General features: G+C 46.3%; 1 protein-coding gene and 1 non-coding gene across 2 annotated transcripts; one reads left to right on the top strand and one right to left on the bottom strand.

The window, feature by feature from the left end:
- Nucleotides 1–298: 298 nt before the first annotated feature.
- Nucleotides 299–15,667, bottom strand: Mrpl45 (mitochondrial ribosomal protein L45). The gene is made up of 8 exons (XM_006971871.4): nt 15,508–15,667; nt 14,245–14,422; nt 13,342–13,459; nt 11,604–11,702; nt 6,754–6,802; nt 2,605–2,754; nt 1,095–1,268; nt 299–894 (listed from the first exon to the last, which is right to left on the bottom strand). Exons 1-8 carry the CDS (start codon nt 15,571–15,573, stop codon nt 808–810), a joined length of 921 nt encoding a protein of 306 aa, XP_006971933.2. The 5' UTR covers nt 15,574–15,667; the 3' UTR covers nt 299–807.
- Nucleotides 15,668–17,907: 2,240 nt separating this feature from the next.
- On the top strand, nt 17,908–18,012 carry LOC121831854 (U6 spliceosomal RNA). The gene has a single exon (XR_006075457.2). It is a non-coding gene; the product is annotated as a U6 spliceosomal RNA (small nuclear RNA).
- Nucleotides 18,013–18,220: the final 208 nt, after the last annotated feature.

The following is an 18,220-nucleotide window of genomic DNA, read 5'->3' as shown; positions in this document are numbered from 1 at the left end:
ACACGCATACATGTTAAATTAAGTAACACCCTATTTTCTGCTGCTGTTCTTGAGACATGATCTCAAGTAGCCCAGGCTAACTCTAAACTGTTATGGAGCCAAGGATGGCATTAAGCTACTGGTCCTCCTCTTGCCTCCATTTGCCCAGGGATGGGATTCCAGGGATACCCTAGTTTATAAACACTGAGTATTCTAGTCTAGAACTCCTGAAGCTGCATCCCTCATAACTACACTAGTTTCTACTTCTGGCATCACAGACTGCTCTATCCAGTAACCAGGAAAAATGTACAGAACACAGTTTATTCAACAGTTTGATAGTATTTTATTTCAAATGCTGATCTCTGCCCTATAATCAGACAAAGAATGCTGTCAGTCTGCTCCCACAGCTCCTCCTGTGAAAAGCCCAGTGTCACGTTTGTTCTCAGACACGCTGCTTTCCTTTCACCTCAGAAGGTAAACACGACTTTAAAAAGAAGATGCTCCATGGCCAGGAATCCCAGCCACCTACCTGGGCCAGATACCAGCCACAACTGTAAGTGGGGAGAGGCTTCTGAAAAGGCCTGGGCAGGGCCGGAGAGGGCAAGGGAAGCCAACAGGGTAAATAGGGTGCAGGTGATTGTGCAGCCCCATCACCCATTATCCCCCCAACCCCCACACAGGATTTCTCTGTGTAGCCCTGTGGCTGCCGGGAACTCTGTAGCCAGGCTGGCCTCGAACTCACAGAGATCTGCCAGCCTTTGCCTCCCGAGTGCTGGGAATAAAGGCGTGCGCCACCACCGCCTGGCTCCTCAGGAGTCACTTATGCCATTAGGCAAGCTGAGGTTTATGGGCCTCGCCTTGTGTCTCTTCGTACTCCTCCCATGGATTCAGCTGAGGACCAGGAATCATCAGCGTCTGCAAAGAACAGGAGGCTGAAGTTCCCGTAGGCCGAAGAAGTCTGTTGTTTACCCACAATGGCTTCACTCCCTCACCAAGCAACCAGAAACAGTTCCCCTTCCCTGGGCTGGTGCATCTTTCCTTTGCACCACTAGGTGGAGCCCAAGAGAGAGTTTTAGGATGTCAAGACTACAAACAGCCTCATGCAAGCTGCCTACCTTGAGGATGGGCTGCTTAGGGGGTGCCCATGTGGGCACAATCTTGGCATGCATTCTCCAGCTTCCATATGGGTTCACCAAGTGTTTTTCAAACACCACATACTCCAGGACATCCTTGGGGACATCTTCTTGTCCATACATCAGCCGGCCAAACCGATCATAGATGGCCAAAGTCTGCAATGATGAAATACAATCTGGCCTGTCAGAGGACTTTGTTTTATTTTCGTCATACAATCATTTTTGGAAAAATCTTAACAAGAAAATTAAAATTGCCGGGCGGTGGTGGCGCACGCCTTTAATCCCAGCACTTGGGAGGCAGAGGCAGGCGGATCTCTGTGAGTTCGAGGCCAGCCTGGTCTCCAAAGCGAGTTCCAGGAAAGGCGCAAAGCTACCCAGAGAAACCCTGCCTCAAAAACCAAAAAAAAAAAAAAAGAAAAGAAAATTAAAATTATTTCAGAATTCTGAACTTAGAACTAATCATTGCTAACATATTCCTCTTCATGGTTCTTTGATGGGTGGCGAAGGTGGGAGACCAGCAGAGGAGAAGTAATACCCTCACAGCACATCTGAGTGGAGATAACACTGGGCAGTGGCCGGGACCAGCAAGCCTCTCCTGAGAACCCACAGTCCTGGGCCACGTGATGGAACACAGTGGTGTGAGCACTTCCCAGGCATGCATGAGGCTCTGCCTTCAACCCCAGAACCACAGAATCCAAGCAGCCCTGAACTCAACAGTCCAGAGCAGGATGCCCAACATGAGAGCTTGAGTGATAAAGCTAATGAAAATATCCCTTGCATTCAGAGACTAGATGTTTTTCCTGGACCCCCGGCCCAGTTCAAAGCTCTGAGACCACTTGAGACTTGGCCTGCCATCCTACGGTATCCTCAGCCAGTCTGAGCTTAACTAGCTGTTAAGAGAACAGTGTGATAATGTCTTGAACTCCCATGTACTCTGCTTTTACAACCTAGCCTAAGACACGGTTTTATACTCCTCCATGCCCCTGGTCCCGAGTAGTGTGTATGTGTATGCCGTGGTAAGGAGTTGCTGTAACAAGTGCTGGGCAGACTGGAGACGGCACTTGACAACAGGACTGTTTACTTTCCGAGTGCTTTAGGGTCAGTTGGGGTCAGTGAAGTTTGTGCCCTTATAAAACTGTTGAAGATTTCTGTCTGGACTCCATCATCCCTTTTCCTTACTCTGTTTTCTGCATTATTCAATAAATACAGAGGAAAGCCTGTTGTTAGGGACAGACACAGTGGCAGTTAGATATCAGATGGCATCCAGGCAGGCACAGACACATTCAAGAGATAGACTATGGGTAGGCCAGGAACCACAGAATTCACACAGGCGGAAGAGGAGTGGAGAATTCCAACTTGGGCTCACTCCTGGCCAAACTACTCCAGGAGGAAGTCTGAGACTTCATTCCTTAAAGTAACACTGATGCATTCTGGTGTCTCTGGGGTTATTTTTAACATACTTAACACAGAGTGAAGAAAACAGTGACTCTACCTGCTGAGTGTGCAGGCGTACAGTGATCTGGCCATACATGTTGCTCTGGTTCATCAGGCCTACACAGCGAACATGAACGACTTGGGCTGGCTCTAAAGATTTCACGAAGCTCCAGCGGACAGTCTTGTACTTGAGGTCCCAGACCATGTCCTGTGGGCAGAAGAGAAGAATTCACTGGGCTGTCCCTTCTGGAAGGTGTGCCAAGACCACAACTGATACACTGTAATCAACAGGCAGTGTGTCCCTACTTCCTCCCCATGTTAGGTGAGAATGGGGGTTGAGACAGGGACTCACTAACCCAGGCCGTAATGCTGATTCAAGCTTTCAAGTGCTAGAACTACATATGGAAGCCACGAAGTCCCCATCTCTTCCCAAGTTTTTATGTATTTATGTATGTATTTTGTTTTTGTTTTTGCAAGAGTTTCTCTGTGTAGCTTTGGCTGCCCTGGAACTCACTCTACAGACCAGGCTGGCCTCAAACTCACAGAGATCCATCTGGCTCTGCCTCCCGAGTGCTGAGATTTAAAGGTGTGCCTCACCACTGCCTGGCTATCTTAACTTTTATTTTACTATTTTATGTGTATAGGTGTTTTGCTTGCATATGTCTGTGTATCGTGTGCATGCCTGGTGCCCATGAAGTCAGAAGAGGGTGTTGGAGGCCCTGGACCTGGAGTTACAGGCAGCTGTGAGCTGCCATGTAGGTGCTGAGAATTGAACCTGGGTCCTCTGGAAGAGCAGCCAGTGCTCCCAACCACTGAGACATCTCTCAAGCCTCAATTCCTCATGCTTTCAACCGTTCTAATTGTTTTATTTATGAGTATGTGTGTGCGTATTTGTGTCCCCAGAAAGACTATGGTGTGGGGTCCCCTGGAGCTGGACTCACAGGGTCCTATAAACCACCTGACATGGGTGCTGAGATCTGAGCTTCATTCTTATGGAAGAGCAGCAAGTACTTAGCCTCTCATCCATCTCTAGGCCTCTTTCTCACGGTTTTTTTTTTTTTTTTTTTTTATTTTGGTTTTTGGAGACAGGGTTTCTCTGTGTAACAGCTCTGGCTGTCCTAGAACTCACTTTGTAGACCAGGCTGGCCAAACTCTCATAGATCAGCCTGCCTCTGCCTCCCAAAAGCTGGGATTTAAAGTTGTACACCACCACCTAGCACTTCCCAAATTTTGATCAAGGTACTGGTCATGCTTACCTTGAAACTACATTTTTATTAAACCACCCCCCAAGACCCACCCACCAGGTTAAGAGCACTGACGGCTTTTCCAAAGGACCTGGGTTCAATTCCCAGCACCCACATGGCATCTCATGACGGTCTGTAACTCTGGTTCCAGGGGACCTAACATCTATGGCAAAATGTCAATACACATTAAAAAAAAAAAAAAAAAAAAAAAAAAAAGACCCATCCATCTCCAAGAGGCTCTTCTCCAAATCACTGAAAACCCACTGCACACACACGCCACCACTGCACACGCCACTGCACACACACGCCACCACTGCACACGCCACTGCACACACACGCCACCACCGCACACACACGCCACCACTGCACACGCCACTGCACACACACGCCACCACTGCACACGCCACTGCACACACACGCCACCACCACACACACACGCCACCACTGCACACACACGCCACCACCACACACACACGCCACCACCACACACACACGCCACCAATGCACGCGCCACCGCACGCGCCACCACCACACACGCCACCACCACACACGCCACCACCACACACGCCACCGCACACACACGCCACCTCCGCACACACCACCGCACACACCACCACTGCACACGCCACCACCGCACATACCACCACCGCACACACACACACCACCACACACACACACACACACACACACACACACACACGCCACCACCGCACACACACACATGCCACCACCGCACACACCACCACACACACACACACACACCACCACACACACGCCACCACCGTGTGGGCGCCATGGGCCCTGGCCCCCGACTGGGAGTGGCTGCGGCCTTGCTTGCTTGACCTTGATCAGAATTCCTCCCTATTCGGATTCCCTGCCGGTATCCACCCTTCTGAATGCTTGAGGGAAGTTCCTTGTTGTGTATCCTGTATTTTGGGTGTTAACTACTTAGATGCTAGATGGTCGAACATTGAGTCTGAAATGTAGACCATTGACAGCGAACTTCTGCCCTCCGGGGGTTCCTCCATTTGTGCTGTAAGCCTGTACGTATTTAAGGTTTCTCCCCTCTTTCAATAAACGGCATTCGACATCCAAACGTACGAATGACTCGCTGTCTTTTGTCTCTATTTTTTAATCCGCAGCCCTTCGCTCAGACGTGGTGAACGGTTAGCGGTGACGCGGGCGTTACCGCTACACCACCGCACACACCAGCCACCACTGCACACACCACCACCGCACACACCACCACCACACACGCCACCACCGCACACACCACCACCGCACACGCCACTGCACACACTACCACCGCACACGCCACCACACACACACACACACACACACACACACGCCACCACTGCACACGCCACCACCGCACACACCACTGCACACACACGCCACCACTGCACACACCACTGCACACACCACTGCACACACACGCCACCACTGCACACACCACCACCACCACCGCACACACCACTGCACACACCACCACTGCACACACCACCACCACCGCACACACCACCGCACACACCACTGCACACACCACCACCGCACACACCGCTGCACACACCACCACTGCACACGCCACCACTGCACACGCCACCACTGCACACGCCACCACTGCACACACCACCACTGCACACACCACCACCACCGCACACACCACTGCACACACCACTGCACACACGCCACCACTGCACACACCACCACCACCGCACAAACCACTGCACACACCACCACCACCACCGCACACACCACTGCACACACCACCACCACCACCACCGCACACACCGCTGCACACACCACCACTGCACACACCACCACTGCACACACATTACCACTTCCTCCCACACACATTCTTCTAATTACTGCACGTACCTCTATTGATAGGACACTTTTTCTTCCCTCTTTTATTTTCATTTTGTCCCCTCACATTTCAGCAATGAAAGGGAGTGTTTTCCAGAGCTGTCAGGGCTACGACAGATGAGGCACACTTGTCCCCAAGGAGGCTGACAGAAACGTAAACTGAATTTCTAGAAACTGGAGTTCTTATTCTAGAACCTCCAGCTGAACTTCAAAGCCTCCACTCTTGGGGGCTCCTCAAAGTACCAGGCACCCAGTCACTATGTAACATAAGCGTTGTGAATTCCAGTTAAAACCTTGACGGTGGGTTAGGCATGTGAAGTGAGGCTCAGAGTTAACTCTCAAGCTCAGCTCAAGCTCAGCATCTACACACTGGACTGAAAGCCTCTCTCTTTCCTCATTTGCCATGGCCCTCATCAGAGTCTGTGCTAAGTCATTATCATTCAGCTGGAAATAAAGGACTTGCGCTGGAGAGATGGCTCGGCGGTCTAAAGCATTGGCTGCTCTTCCAGGGGATGAGAGTTCAAGTCCCAGCACCCACATGGCAGCTCACAAGTGTCTATAACTCCAGTTCCAGGGAATCTGACACCTTCACACAGGTATAAACGTAGGCAAAACACCAATGCAAGGCCGGGAGGTGGTGGCGCACGTCTTCAATCCCAGCACTCAGGAGGCAGAGGCAGGCAGATCCTGTGAGTTCGAGGCCAGCCTGGGCTGCAGTGTGACTTCCAGGACAGGCACCAAAACTATAGAGAAACTGTCTTGAAAAAACCACAAAACAACAACAAACACTCCAATGCACATAAAAGTACGTAAATTAAGAAGAAAAATACGTTAAAAGAACAAGAAAAGAACAGACCTAACTTCCAAAGGCAGAGTAATGGCATATATACACAATGTGAGCACCAGGGAGGTCGAGGCACGAAGACTGTGAATTGGTACCCGAGCTACACAGTGTGACCCTGTTCCCCACCCCCAGCCCCCAAAAAAACAGAAGAAAAAGAGACAAAAAGAAAGAGAGAAACAACAATAACAAAAACAGAGTAACGTCTAGAATCTGTCTGCTCAGGCATGTCACCATTCTAAGGATGAGAACCTACCGGAAAACAGTGTTCAGTCACCAAGGTATGAAGCCGCTCATGGTCTGAGCTAGAAAAGAAAAAGAGATATATTTATCTAAATATATTTATATTTATCATTGATTCCTACTCTTATGGTGCCCTCTATGAAACCTGAAAATGGGCTGCTAAGATGGCTCAGTGGCTAAGGGCTTGCCACAAAGCCTGACAAGCTGAGTCCGATCCCCAGAACTCACATGAAAAGTACTGACTCCACACATGAGCCATGGTGTGTGTGGTATGTGTGTTCCCATTTATATATATACAAAACAAACACAATATAATAATAGAAAAAGGGTTTTGTTTTTGTTTTTTGCCCCTCCCCTCCCCAAGACAGGGGTTCTCTGCGTGGTTCTGACTGTCCTGGAACTTACTTTATAGACCAGGCTGTCCTAGAGCTCAGAGATCTGCCTGCCTCTGCCTCCTGAGTGCTGGGATTAAAGGCATACTAACCACCATTCAGCAAAAAAAATTTTGTTTTGTTTTGTTTTTTGTTAAGTTGAAAATGGGGGACTGGAGAGACGGCTCAGTGGTTAAGAGCACCGACTGCTCTTCCTGAGGTCCTGAGTTCAATTCCCAGCAGCCACATGGTGGCTCACAACCACCTGTAATGAGATCTGGAGCCATCTTCTGGCCTTCAGGGACACATGCAGGAAGAACACAATGAGGAAGGGAGGGGGAAGGGGGGAAGGGGGAAGGGGAGAAGAAAGGGGGAAGAGGGGAAGGGGGGAGGGGAGGGAGGGGGGGGAGGGGGAGGGAGGGAAGGAGGGAAGGAAGGAAGGAAGGAAGGAAGGAAGGAAGGAAGGAAGGAAGGAAGGAAGGAAGGAAGGAAGGAAGGAAGGAAAAGGAATTATTTTTTTAAAAAAGGTTGAATTACAGGCATGCATCACCATGCCTGGTTTACGCTGGAGATCAAACCCAGGGCTTCATGCATGCTAAGCAAGCCTTTTATCAACTGAGCACAAACCAACCACTGCATTTTAATGTTTTATGAAACATTTAGTAGACTCCAAAATACCATTTTAATAGGTTTTAAAATTTTACTTATTGATTAAAAAAAAAAGAAAAAGAAAGAAAGAAAATGGTCCTGAAGATGGAAAACAGTTCATTTATACAAATGTTTTCTACTTATGCACTGGAAGGTACATGACATACTAATTTGTGATCTACCACAAAATCTTGACGTTTAATAGTATTTAATAGTTTGTGTTTCTGGAGCAGAAAGAAATTCCTCTGAAATCACATCTAGTTGGGCAAGGATATTCACTAAGACGTGCAGCTGACTCTTGTTCCATGCTGGTATAGCTGGTATAGGGAACAAAGTCCAACGCCATGCAAGAATAAAAAGCCCCTTATCTTCTCTGATGGAGCATGAGTCACTCATCAGTGCCAACGGCCGGCCTCTATGTACACTTTCATCTCTGAATCAGTAAAAGATGGCCATGTGTCTTTTCTGTCCCGGACACCCTTGGACTCTGAAAGTGCAGGAAGTTGGACTTAGATGTTATGTCTCTCCAAAGAGTCCTGCTCTACAAGGAGGGTCTAGAAAACTGGCCCACCAGGGCACACATAAAGTGTTTCTTCTGGCTCAGATCTTAGTGTGAAGTAGAAATGAAAACTGAAAACAGTAAGGAAGGTAAACACCTTCCTCCCCTAGGCTCAGGGACTATCACAGATGAGAAGGCAGAAAGACTGTGAGAGCCGGAGGTTGGGGAGGATCATGACATTCATGGCTGCCTGCATAAAATCAAGCCGGTCTAACATGGAGTGGGGAGGGGCTCTGCTGTGGGATGGTCTGTATGTCAAATCTGTTGTTCTGATTGGTCAATAAATAAAACACTGATTGGCCAGTGGCCAGGCAGGAGGAAGTATAGGTGGGACAAGGAGAAGAATTCTGGGAAGTAGAAGGCTGAGTTAGAGAAACTGCCAGCCGCCACCATGACAAGCCGCATGTGAAGACACTGGTAAGCCACAAGCCATGTGGCAAGGTATAAATTTATGGAAATGGATTAATTTAAGCTATAAGAACAGTTAGCAAGAAGCCTGCCACGGCCACACAGTTTGTAAGCAATATAAGTCTCTGTGTTTACTTGGTTGGGTCTGAGCAGCTGTGGGACTGGCGGGTGACAGAGATTTGTCCTGACTGTGGGCAAGGCAGGAAAACTCTAGCTACAGGGCTCATCCCTAACTGAGGAGCTACTGATAATTAGTAGATTTTGGGGGAGAGAGAGAGTTTTAAGGATAGGTCAACTACACTGCAGTAGATGCCCTAATACTCAGGCATATGTATGAACAGCACAAACTGAATTTGGGGTATCAAAAAAGGGGGAGTGGGCAGGGGGATAGGAGGTGGATCTGGAAGGAGGACCAGTGGTGGCGTTGAATAAGACCACAATACATGGTGTGAAATCCCCAAAGCATTAATAAAAACTTTTTTAAAAAATGGCTCTGAAGGAGCCGGGTGGTGGTGGTGGTGGTGGTGGTGGTGGTGGTGGTGGTGGTGGTGGTGGTGCACGCCTTTAATCCCAGCACTCGGGAGGCAGAGCCAGGTGGATCTCTGTGAGTTCCGAGGCCAGCCTGGTCTACAGAGTGAGTTCCAGGACAGGTACCAAAACTACACAGAGAAACCCTGTCTTGAAAAACAAACAAACAAACAAACAATGGTTCTGAAGGTAAAGTGCTTGTCGTCAAGACTGAGGGCCCACATAGTGGGAGGAGAGAACTCATCTCCACAAGCTGTCCTCTAGTTTCAACACACACACATGCTGTATGCAAACACACTCACATACATCCTCAAGCACGCACACACACAAACACACAAACTAAAAAGAGAAAGAGCATGCACAATCCCATGGTAGAAAAAACTGGGTAACAAGCAAACAACACGAGTGCAGGTTCCCAGGAGTGATGGCACAGGACTTTAGTCCTAGAGCTTGGGATATAGAGGCAGGCAGATCTCTGAGTTCCAGGCCATCCTGGTCTACATAGGGAGTTCTGTATCAGCCAGACCTACACAGTGAGATCCTGTCTCAAAAGAAAAAAAAAAAAAAAAGAAACAAACAAACAAAAAAAGAAAAAGAAAACACCAAGGTTGAGAGATTAAAAAATGAAGAAGCTTGGAAACAGACACTTACAGGTGTAGGGACACAGCACCCATCTTGTATGCACAAAGCTCGGGATTTAAGCTCCAAAGGTACCAAACAGCCCCACTGAACAACAGACCTCTCTCTTTCTCTCCTTCCTTCGCTCTCTTCCTTTCTTTCTCTCATGTAAACGTCCCTCCCCACTAAAAATAAAAAAAAAAAAAAAATCAACAAGAATCCAAGGATTAGTCCTTAGGTCTATTCCAGCCCTGCTGGCAGATTGGAGCCCAGAGACATCTGCTTAATTCGAATTAGGGCCTTGGTTCAACCCACAATAAGACAAAGGACAGGAAAAAAGAAAAAAATTACAAAGAATAAAAATTTCAGGGCGCTGGAGAGATGGCTCAGAGGTTAGGAGCACTGGCTGCTCCTCCAGAGGTCCTGAGTTCAATTCCCAGCAACCACATGGTGGCTCACAACCATCTATAATGAGATCTGATGCCCTTTTCTGGCCTGCAGGCATCCATGCAGACAGAACACTGTACACATAATAAGCAGACTAAAAAAAAATTTCAAAAATGTATCCCAGGCTCCTGACATTGAACTTCCATGTCCCTAGCAACTTGACTTGGGTGAATTAAGAAAAAGTTGCAAGTATCAAGAGAAACTTACTCAAAATCACCAAGGAAAGAGAAATGTTCATGATAAAATAAATGCTCAGGCAGGATCAGATAGGGAAAACCAGAAGCCATTCCAGGATAGCACTAACAATTACAGCTAGAACTGAGAGAGATCAAATCATTAAAAAATCATTTTTTAAAAAGCCCACTCAAGCCGGGCGGTGGTGGCGCACGCCTTTAATCCCAGCACTGGGGAGGGGGAGCCAGGCGGATCTCTGTGAGTTCGAGGCCAGCCTGGACTACCAAGTGAGTCCCAGGAAAGGCGCAAAGCTACACAGAGAAACCCTGTCTCGAAAAACCAAAAAAAAAAAAAGCCCACTCAAACCAGGTGTGGTGATATATGCTCATTATCCCACTACTCAGAGGGTTAGGCAAGAGGGTCAGAAGTTCGAGGCCTGGGACTGGAGAGACGGCTTAGCAGTTAAGAACACTTCATGCTCTTGCAGAGAACCCAGGTTTGATTCCTTGTACTCACATGGCTGCTAGAAACGGTCTGTAACTCATAGACACAGCATACAAATAACAAATAACTGGGCAGTGGCGCACAGGCATGCATATAGGCGAAGCACTCACATACACAGAATAAAAACAAATAAACAGGTGGTGGTGGCACACACCTTTAATCCCAACACTCGGGAGGCAGACGCAGGTGGATCTCTGTTGAGCTCCAGGCCAGCCAGGGCTACACAGAGAAACCCTGTCTCGAGAAAAGAAAAATAAAAGAAAAGAAAAAAGAAGTTCAAACCAATCTGGACTAGATAATGAGTTCAAGGACAGGTTGGAATGCATGAGAATCTCCTAAAAATACAGACAAGCCCCTGGTGGAGGCACACACCTTTAGTCCTAGCACTTGGAAGACAGAGGCAGGCAGAACTCTGTGAGTTGGAGGCCAGCCTAGTCTACAGAGTGAGATCCAGGGCAGCCAGGGCCACACAGAGAAACCCTGTCTCAAACAATGACAACAAACTACTGGAAAGGCAGGGAGAAAAGAACAACCAGCTTCAGTTACTACTTAATAACAGCTGTGGAGACTGAACATATATATACACGAGATGGGGAGTTCACTTACTTGTTCAGACAAAGGTGAGCTTCAATGAAAATATCCTTAGCTTTTTCAGGGAAGTCTTTGATTTTAAAATTAGCATCAAATCCTCTTATCCTTCGAATTCTGTAAATTAAGATGATAACCATCATAAAGGTGACGTCACAACAGGTAAAGGGTCTCAGCACCAATCCGAACAACCTGTGTTCACTCTCAGGGACTCACATGGTAGAAGGAGAGGATGGACTGACTCCCACAAGCTGCCCTGACCTCCATACTTGTGCTGTGGATGAGCCAGCAAGTGCATAGACAGAAACAAACACAACTGTAATACACTATTAATTCTTTATATAAGTCCAGAACTCATAGTTCATATTAATCTTCATGCTCTTCTACCCAGTTAATAACGTTTTGACTGTGTCAAGACTGTAAATTCCACTCTCTCTCAAATCAACCACTGTAAAGAATGAACAAGCAGGTCAGCAGGTCAGCAGGTAAGGAAGCAGAGGCAGGAGGATCTCAGTGAGTATAAGGTCAGCCTGGTCTACATAGGAGTTCCAGAACAGCCAGAACTATACAGTAAAATCCTGTTTCAAAACAAACAAACAAAAAAGATCAAGTTTTCTTTGGTCTGGAGAAGTAGTTCAGAGGCCAAGGGAGCATAGTGATTTGCAGAAGAACCAGGTTCCCAGACACACATCATGCAGCTCACAACTGCCTCCAATTCCATCTCCAGGGGGACCCAACACTGTATCAGCACTCAATTGCACATACCCACCTACAAACACAAATACCAATTTACAGTAAATCTTAAAGAAAAAAGAAAGCCGGGCGGTGGTGGCACACGCCTTTAATCCTAGCACTTGGGAGGCAGAGCCAGGCGGATCTCTGTGAGTTCGAGGCCAGGCTGGTCTACAGAGGGAGATCCAGGCCAGGCACCAAAACCACACAGAGAAACCCTGTCTTGATAAAAAAAAAAAAAAAAAAAAAAAAAGGGGGGGGGGACACCAAAACCAGCAAGATTCTGAACAGAGAGCTTCTAAATAGCAACACTGAAAACCGAAGGAAAAGCCAGTCCTGGTGGTGCATGCCTTTAATCTCAGCACTCAGGAGACAGAGCCAGCTGCATTTCTCCAGTTCGAAGCCAGCTTGATCTACAGAGTGAGTTCCAGGACAGCCAGGGCTACAAAGAGAAACCATGCCTCAAAAAAACAGAAACAAACAAACAAAAACTGGAGGTGGGCATTAGTAGGGTTTTTGGTTTGTTTGTTTCTTTTTCAAGGCAGAGTCTTTCTGAGTAGCCCTGGCTGTCCTGGATCTCGCTCTCAGGCTAGCCTCAAACTCACAGAGATCTACCTGCCTGTGCCTGCAGAATGCTGAGATTAAAGGGGTACAGCACCCAGCTTTTCTGTTTTTTTTTTTCAGGACAGGGTTTCTCTGGTATACTTACATGAAGGAAAAACACATAAAAATAAAAAGAGAAACCGGACAGTGGTGGTGCACGCCTTTAATCCCAGCGCTCGGGAAGGCAGAGGCAGGCGGATCTCTGTGAGTTTGAGGCCAGCCTGGTCTACAAAGTGAGTTCCAGGAAAGGAGCAAAGCTACACAGAGAAACCCTGTCTCAAAAAAACAAAATAATAATAATAATAATAATAATAAAAAGAGAGAAGGAAATCAATGTAATATACCATACAACACAGTAAGGATAAAAGCGTATGTTCTTCTCAGCCTAGAATACTGAACCCTAGCTGTCTCTGATACCTACGCCAGCAGTGACGTCGCACCCTTTTTTAATCGCTCTGTCCTCTGTGTCAGTCCTTCCTTTGAAAGGGATGACATTCGACCGTCACCTTCAGGCGGAACATAGGGATCAAATATACCAGCTGTAAGGAGAGAAGAGAATTAAAAAACTGTTGAAAGATTGAGAAAGGGGCCAGGCGGCGGTGGTACACATCTTTAATCCCAGCACTCAGGAGGCAGAGGCTGGTGGACCTCTGTGAGTTCGAGGCCAGCCTGGTCTACAGAGCAAGATCCAGTTACACAGAGAAACCCTATCTCAAACATGGCCCCCCCACAAAAAAAAAAACAGAAAAGAAAGAATAATTTAACTCCTTCGAGAGTCTGTTTCTACTTCTACAAACTGGAGAACTTTCATTCTTTCTAGAAGTTGTGTGAAAACAAGATCAAAAGACAACCTCATAAACAGGACCAGTACTGCAGTTAAGTCTCAGTTACTCCTTAGGCAGAAGGATCACAAATTCTAGTCCACCCTGACACACTTAGAAAGATTCTGTCTCAAAGGCAAAAAGAAAGGGAGACTAGAGATACAATTTGGTGGTAGAGCGCTTGTTTAGCACATATAGCGCCCTAAATTTCATCCCAAGTACTGTAAAAACAAAACAAAACTGACTTTATGAATTATAGTATATATAAAGTTAATCGTTACTGAGGTTGAACTTAGTGGTTAATTTAATGATGCTGTCAGGGGTGGTGGTGTCTGAGTTTGAAGACAGCCTGTTCTACAGGCCTGGTTCAGGACAGCCAACGCTACACAGAGAAACCCTGTCTTGAAAAAAAGGGGGAAATTTTTTAATGCTATCAATCAGTCTAAGGCATTCCAAGCGCCAGTAGAGGATTGAGTCAGAAGCCCAGAAATACTGTTCCTCACCTGTACAGGCTAGATGTATAGGACGTTCCAACTTTTCTGGAGGAATAACCAATCCTGCTTTCCTGGCATGTTCCAAAAACTCCTTCTCTGATTTGTACTTGAGTTTACGAGGAGTGGGTCTGAATCGGCTTTTGTTTTTCACTGGAACTACAGCTGGGAACTGAGTCACCAGAATGGGCTGGGAGGTAAAGGCAAGGTTAGCATATAAGTAATTTGGAAAGAAAAACCTATCTTGAGCAAACTGTATGCAAAGTCTTACAGAAAGGGTATATCCAAAGAATGCTTTAGAAGAAGTTATGGAACAACTGCTATGGAGAAACTACATTACTATTTGGACACCTGAGATGGCTCTTACCACAGCCAATTAATAACTTTTATTAACATCAGTCAACACTTACAAAAAGCTTTCCTTTAATACATTCTGTAGTACTGCTGTACACGGAGATGATTAAAGCAAAAATCCTACCATCAAAGACCTTTCAGCTTGATAGTGAACCTTAGTATCAACCCAATACTGAAGAGTGGACGGTTATTATTAAAGCATTAAGCAGATCCTAGGGGCATTTCCTCCACGCTTCTCTCTTCTTCTCCACACTTCTATTTTGCTTCTTTTTTCCCCCAAGATTTATTTTATGTATATGAATGTTCTATCTGCATGCAAGCCTCCACATCAGATGAGGGAATCGGATCCCACTATGAATGGCTATGAGCCACCATGTGGGTGCTGGGAATTGAACCCAGGTCCTTTGAAAGAGCAACCATCTCTCCAGCCCCCTATTTGCTTTTTTCGCCCAAGCAGTGTCTCGCTGCCCTTATTTCTGTCCTTCTAGCTCCTAACTGCCCAACAAACTTTTCAGAAGCCAGGTGACCTTCCCCCTCCCATCCCCATCATGATTTCGCTCCAGACTAAGACACAACCTACCTTGTACCCCTATCCTTGGCAGTTTCTTGGTTTTTTTTAAGAATGTAAAAGAAGCGGGCCCACCTTCCAAGTCACTACTTCCTTCCTTTAAACAACTTCTCACCCAAACGACCACAGCTACTGTGGAGAAGCTTAAAGCCAGTAAATGGAAATCGCCCTCCAGGCCCCGCCCAGGTTGTCTTCACTGAGCCACAAGAGAGACGCGGAGGGATCGAACTCTTCCCCAGACCAAGTCAGACTCGAATCGTCCAAGCTCATCAAAGACCACTGTACGATTATAGCCTTCTACTCTGTCCTCCTCCTTCTGCCTCTAAAGTTCCATCCGCCTCGTCCCTACCCACCTGCCGAGACCACCATCCCAGGGCCCTGGATAAGCAGGACAAGCCCCGAGGCATGGGGGCTGCCATTTTGTTGACGCAAAGGCCGCCGGGATGCTGGCTGAGCGGTCGAGCACGGAGCTGGAGAGGAGGCGCACAGGGTGGAGCGAGCTCGGGAGTGGAATTTTCCAAGGACGCGCGCCCTCGGCCGAAAGGTGAGCCGCGCGCACGCGCACGCTCTCGTGCGGGGCGGGGCGGAGGGCGAGGGTACAGGGAGGGCGAGGAGGGGCGGGCAATGCGGTTGCGCGTGCGCAGTGAGATCGCTCTGGAAGTAGGGTAAACCGCACGGTTGTCACGCGCCAGCCGGAGACCGGTGGAGAAGCCGCTGCGCCTGCGTACCAGGCTTTCTGTGGGGCACCGGGTTGCTGCATTCCTGGTTGCTTAGCACATTGTTACACCTTGTTTACATTCGGTTAAAAAATGAAAAACTGTTTCCCTCTGAAATCAGAGGACTTTGAGATTAGTGTTTTCTTTCATTACTTGGAATACACTAGTGGTATTTAGAGCGAAAATGATAGTTCTGGGTGTGTATCTGACTGCAAAATGCTGTATAACCTAAAAACCGTCTGGTTTTCTACGTGAAAATTCTTCCTGTTCTATTAAGGAAACTGACTACTGTGGTTACTGAAAAGCAAATGACACTTGGATTGAAAAGAATCTTTTTTTTTTTTTTGTCATTTCCAAAAATGTGGCATTTTACATAGATCAACGTAATCCTCACCACCAAAAAACAAAAAAATATTCCTGTTTTACATATGTGGTTGGGCCAGAGATACTAAATATGTAATTTAAGTTTAGACAACTAATAACTGGCAGACTTGAAAGTCGGGTCCATGGAGTGTAAACAACTCCAAAACTGCTTCACATTCAGTGGCTAAAGGAATCGTGATAGGAGTTCCAGTTCTCCTGAACATCCAGGACCATAAACACTTCTGAAGAGCAAATACTGTTCATAATTTTGGTTTTCATATTCTGTAGATTACTACTAATTGAGCACTCGTCTACATTATTTTGCAATAGATTAGGAGTTAAGGTCTGTGCATGTAAGAGCTTCCAATTTGAAGTAGACTTGCTGATAGCTTAAAGTGCTAAGAGCTGTTATCAGAGGGACTGAGAGATTCCATACAAGTTTGGAAATCTTATGTATTGTTTCAAATCTTAACTTCTAAGTCTATGGAATTTTCTTTTCTTGAACTCATTATGTAGCTGAGGATGACTGTGAACCACACCTTATCTTCCTGCTTCTGGAACCAAGTGCTGGGATTACAGGCATACACTACCATGATCACCCTTTGAAACTTCTTTTTTGTTGTTGTTGGTTTTGTTTGTTTCTCTGTGGTACCCTGTCTGGAACTTGAAACTTCTTCAAGGGTAAGAATTTCCCCAAATTTCTAGCCTTAGCACTGAACTTATACCATGAGATACACTAATAGTGACATGAAACTAGGTACTATATGTATGTCAACTTAATAATATGTATATTAATAGGCATTTAAATGAGAGATGTCTATTATTTCATTATTTATTTCTTTCTTTTCTTTTTCTTTTTCTTTTTTTTTCTTTTTTTTTGACACAGGGTTTCTATGTGTAGCTTTGTCCTAGAATTCACTCTGTACACCAGGCTGGCCTCAAACTCATATTCCTCTGTCTCTGCCTCTCAAGTGCTGGGATTAAAGGTGTGCGACACCACTGACTGGCTCTTTACTTACTATTATTATTAGTGTTTTGTTTTGGTTTTGAGACAGGGTCTCACTGTGTAGTTCTAGCTGGTCCTCTCTATACCTGGCTGACCTCAAACTCACAGAGATGCCCCTGCTTCTGCCTCCTGAGTGCTGAGATTAATGGTGTGCTCCATTGTGCCTGGCCATAGACATCTCATACTTCTTTACAGACTCCTGTTTACCTACTCTATTCATTATAAAATAAAACATGATTTTTTTTTTAATTTGTTGCTCCGGATGAAGTAAGAAAACCTATATGGATGAGTGGCTATTGATTACTCCAGAATATTGTTATAATCTTTCTCAGACTCTGCTCTTTGGTCACGTTTTATTTTGGCCACATGGAGTAGGTAACACATCCGAAGTCATTTCTGCCTGACCTCTGGTCAATTTCTCAGATACTGCAAACTGATTACATATCAGCCTGGATGAATAAGAGTAGTCAATATGGTTTAGTTCATTAAAGGTGATCATGTTGCTTTTGATTAGCTGTTTTGGAAAATCTGTATTATCCTTCTTCCTCATTAAGTCCAAAGATAATTGCCAGCTGTGTGCTGAGGAAGTAACACTAGAGGATGTTTCTTAATCCGCCAACACTAATACTTTGCATTTCTCAGAATGCAAGATGAAAAGATTTTGCGTCATGTTCTCTTCAGCAGCATATACATTAAAACTGGAATGATGTGGAGAAGACTAGCATGGTCCCTGCTAGGATGACATGCAAATTTGTGAAGCGTTCCATATTTTTATCGCCAGGAGGAGCTTTCTACAGAAATATTTCTTATATTTCTCTCTCTCTTTCTTTTTCTTTCCCTTCCAGTTCTGTGCACAAATGTTGTCAACTTTACTAGTTCTATAATTGTTTAAATCTGTAACTGTTGGGCTGGACAGTGGTGGCTCAAACCTTTAATCCCAGCACTCAGGAGGAGGCAAAGGCAGGTGGATCTCTGAGTTCA

Source organism: Peromyscus maniculatus, chromosome 8 (genome assembly GCF_049852395.1).
Source record: "Peromyscus maniculatus bairdii isolate BWxNUB_F1_BW_parent chromosome 8, HU_Pman_BW_mat_3.1, whole genome shotgun sequence".
Classification (NCBI taxonomy): Eukaryota; Metazoa; Chordata; class Mammalia; order Rodentia; family Cricetidae; genus Peromyscus; species Peromyscus maniculatus.
Note: the sequence above shows the minus strand (reverse complement) of the source record. Positions and strands in the feature narration are given on the sequence as shown.

What these genes read in the sequence shown, in the direction of transcription:
- Mrpl45 (XM_006971871.4), bottom strand. Translation starts at nt 15,573, where the DNA reads ATGGCAGCCCCCATGCCTCGGGGCTTGTCCTGCTTATCCAGGGCCCTG. An exon ending in TATACATCTAGCCTGTACAG is followed by an intron (nt 13,460 to 14,244) that starts GTGAGGAACAGT and finishes CTCTCCTTACAG; the next exon opens with CTGGTATATTTGATCCCTAT. An exon ending in CTAAGCAGCCCATCCTCAAG is followed by an intron (nt 895 to 1,094) that starts GTAGGCAGCTTG and finishes TGTTCTTTGCAG; the next exon opens with ACGCTGATGATTCCTGGTCC.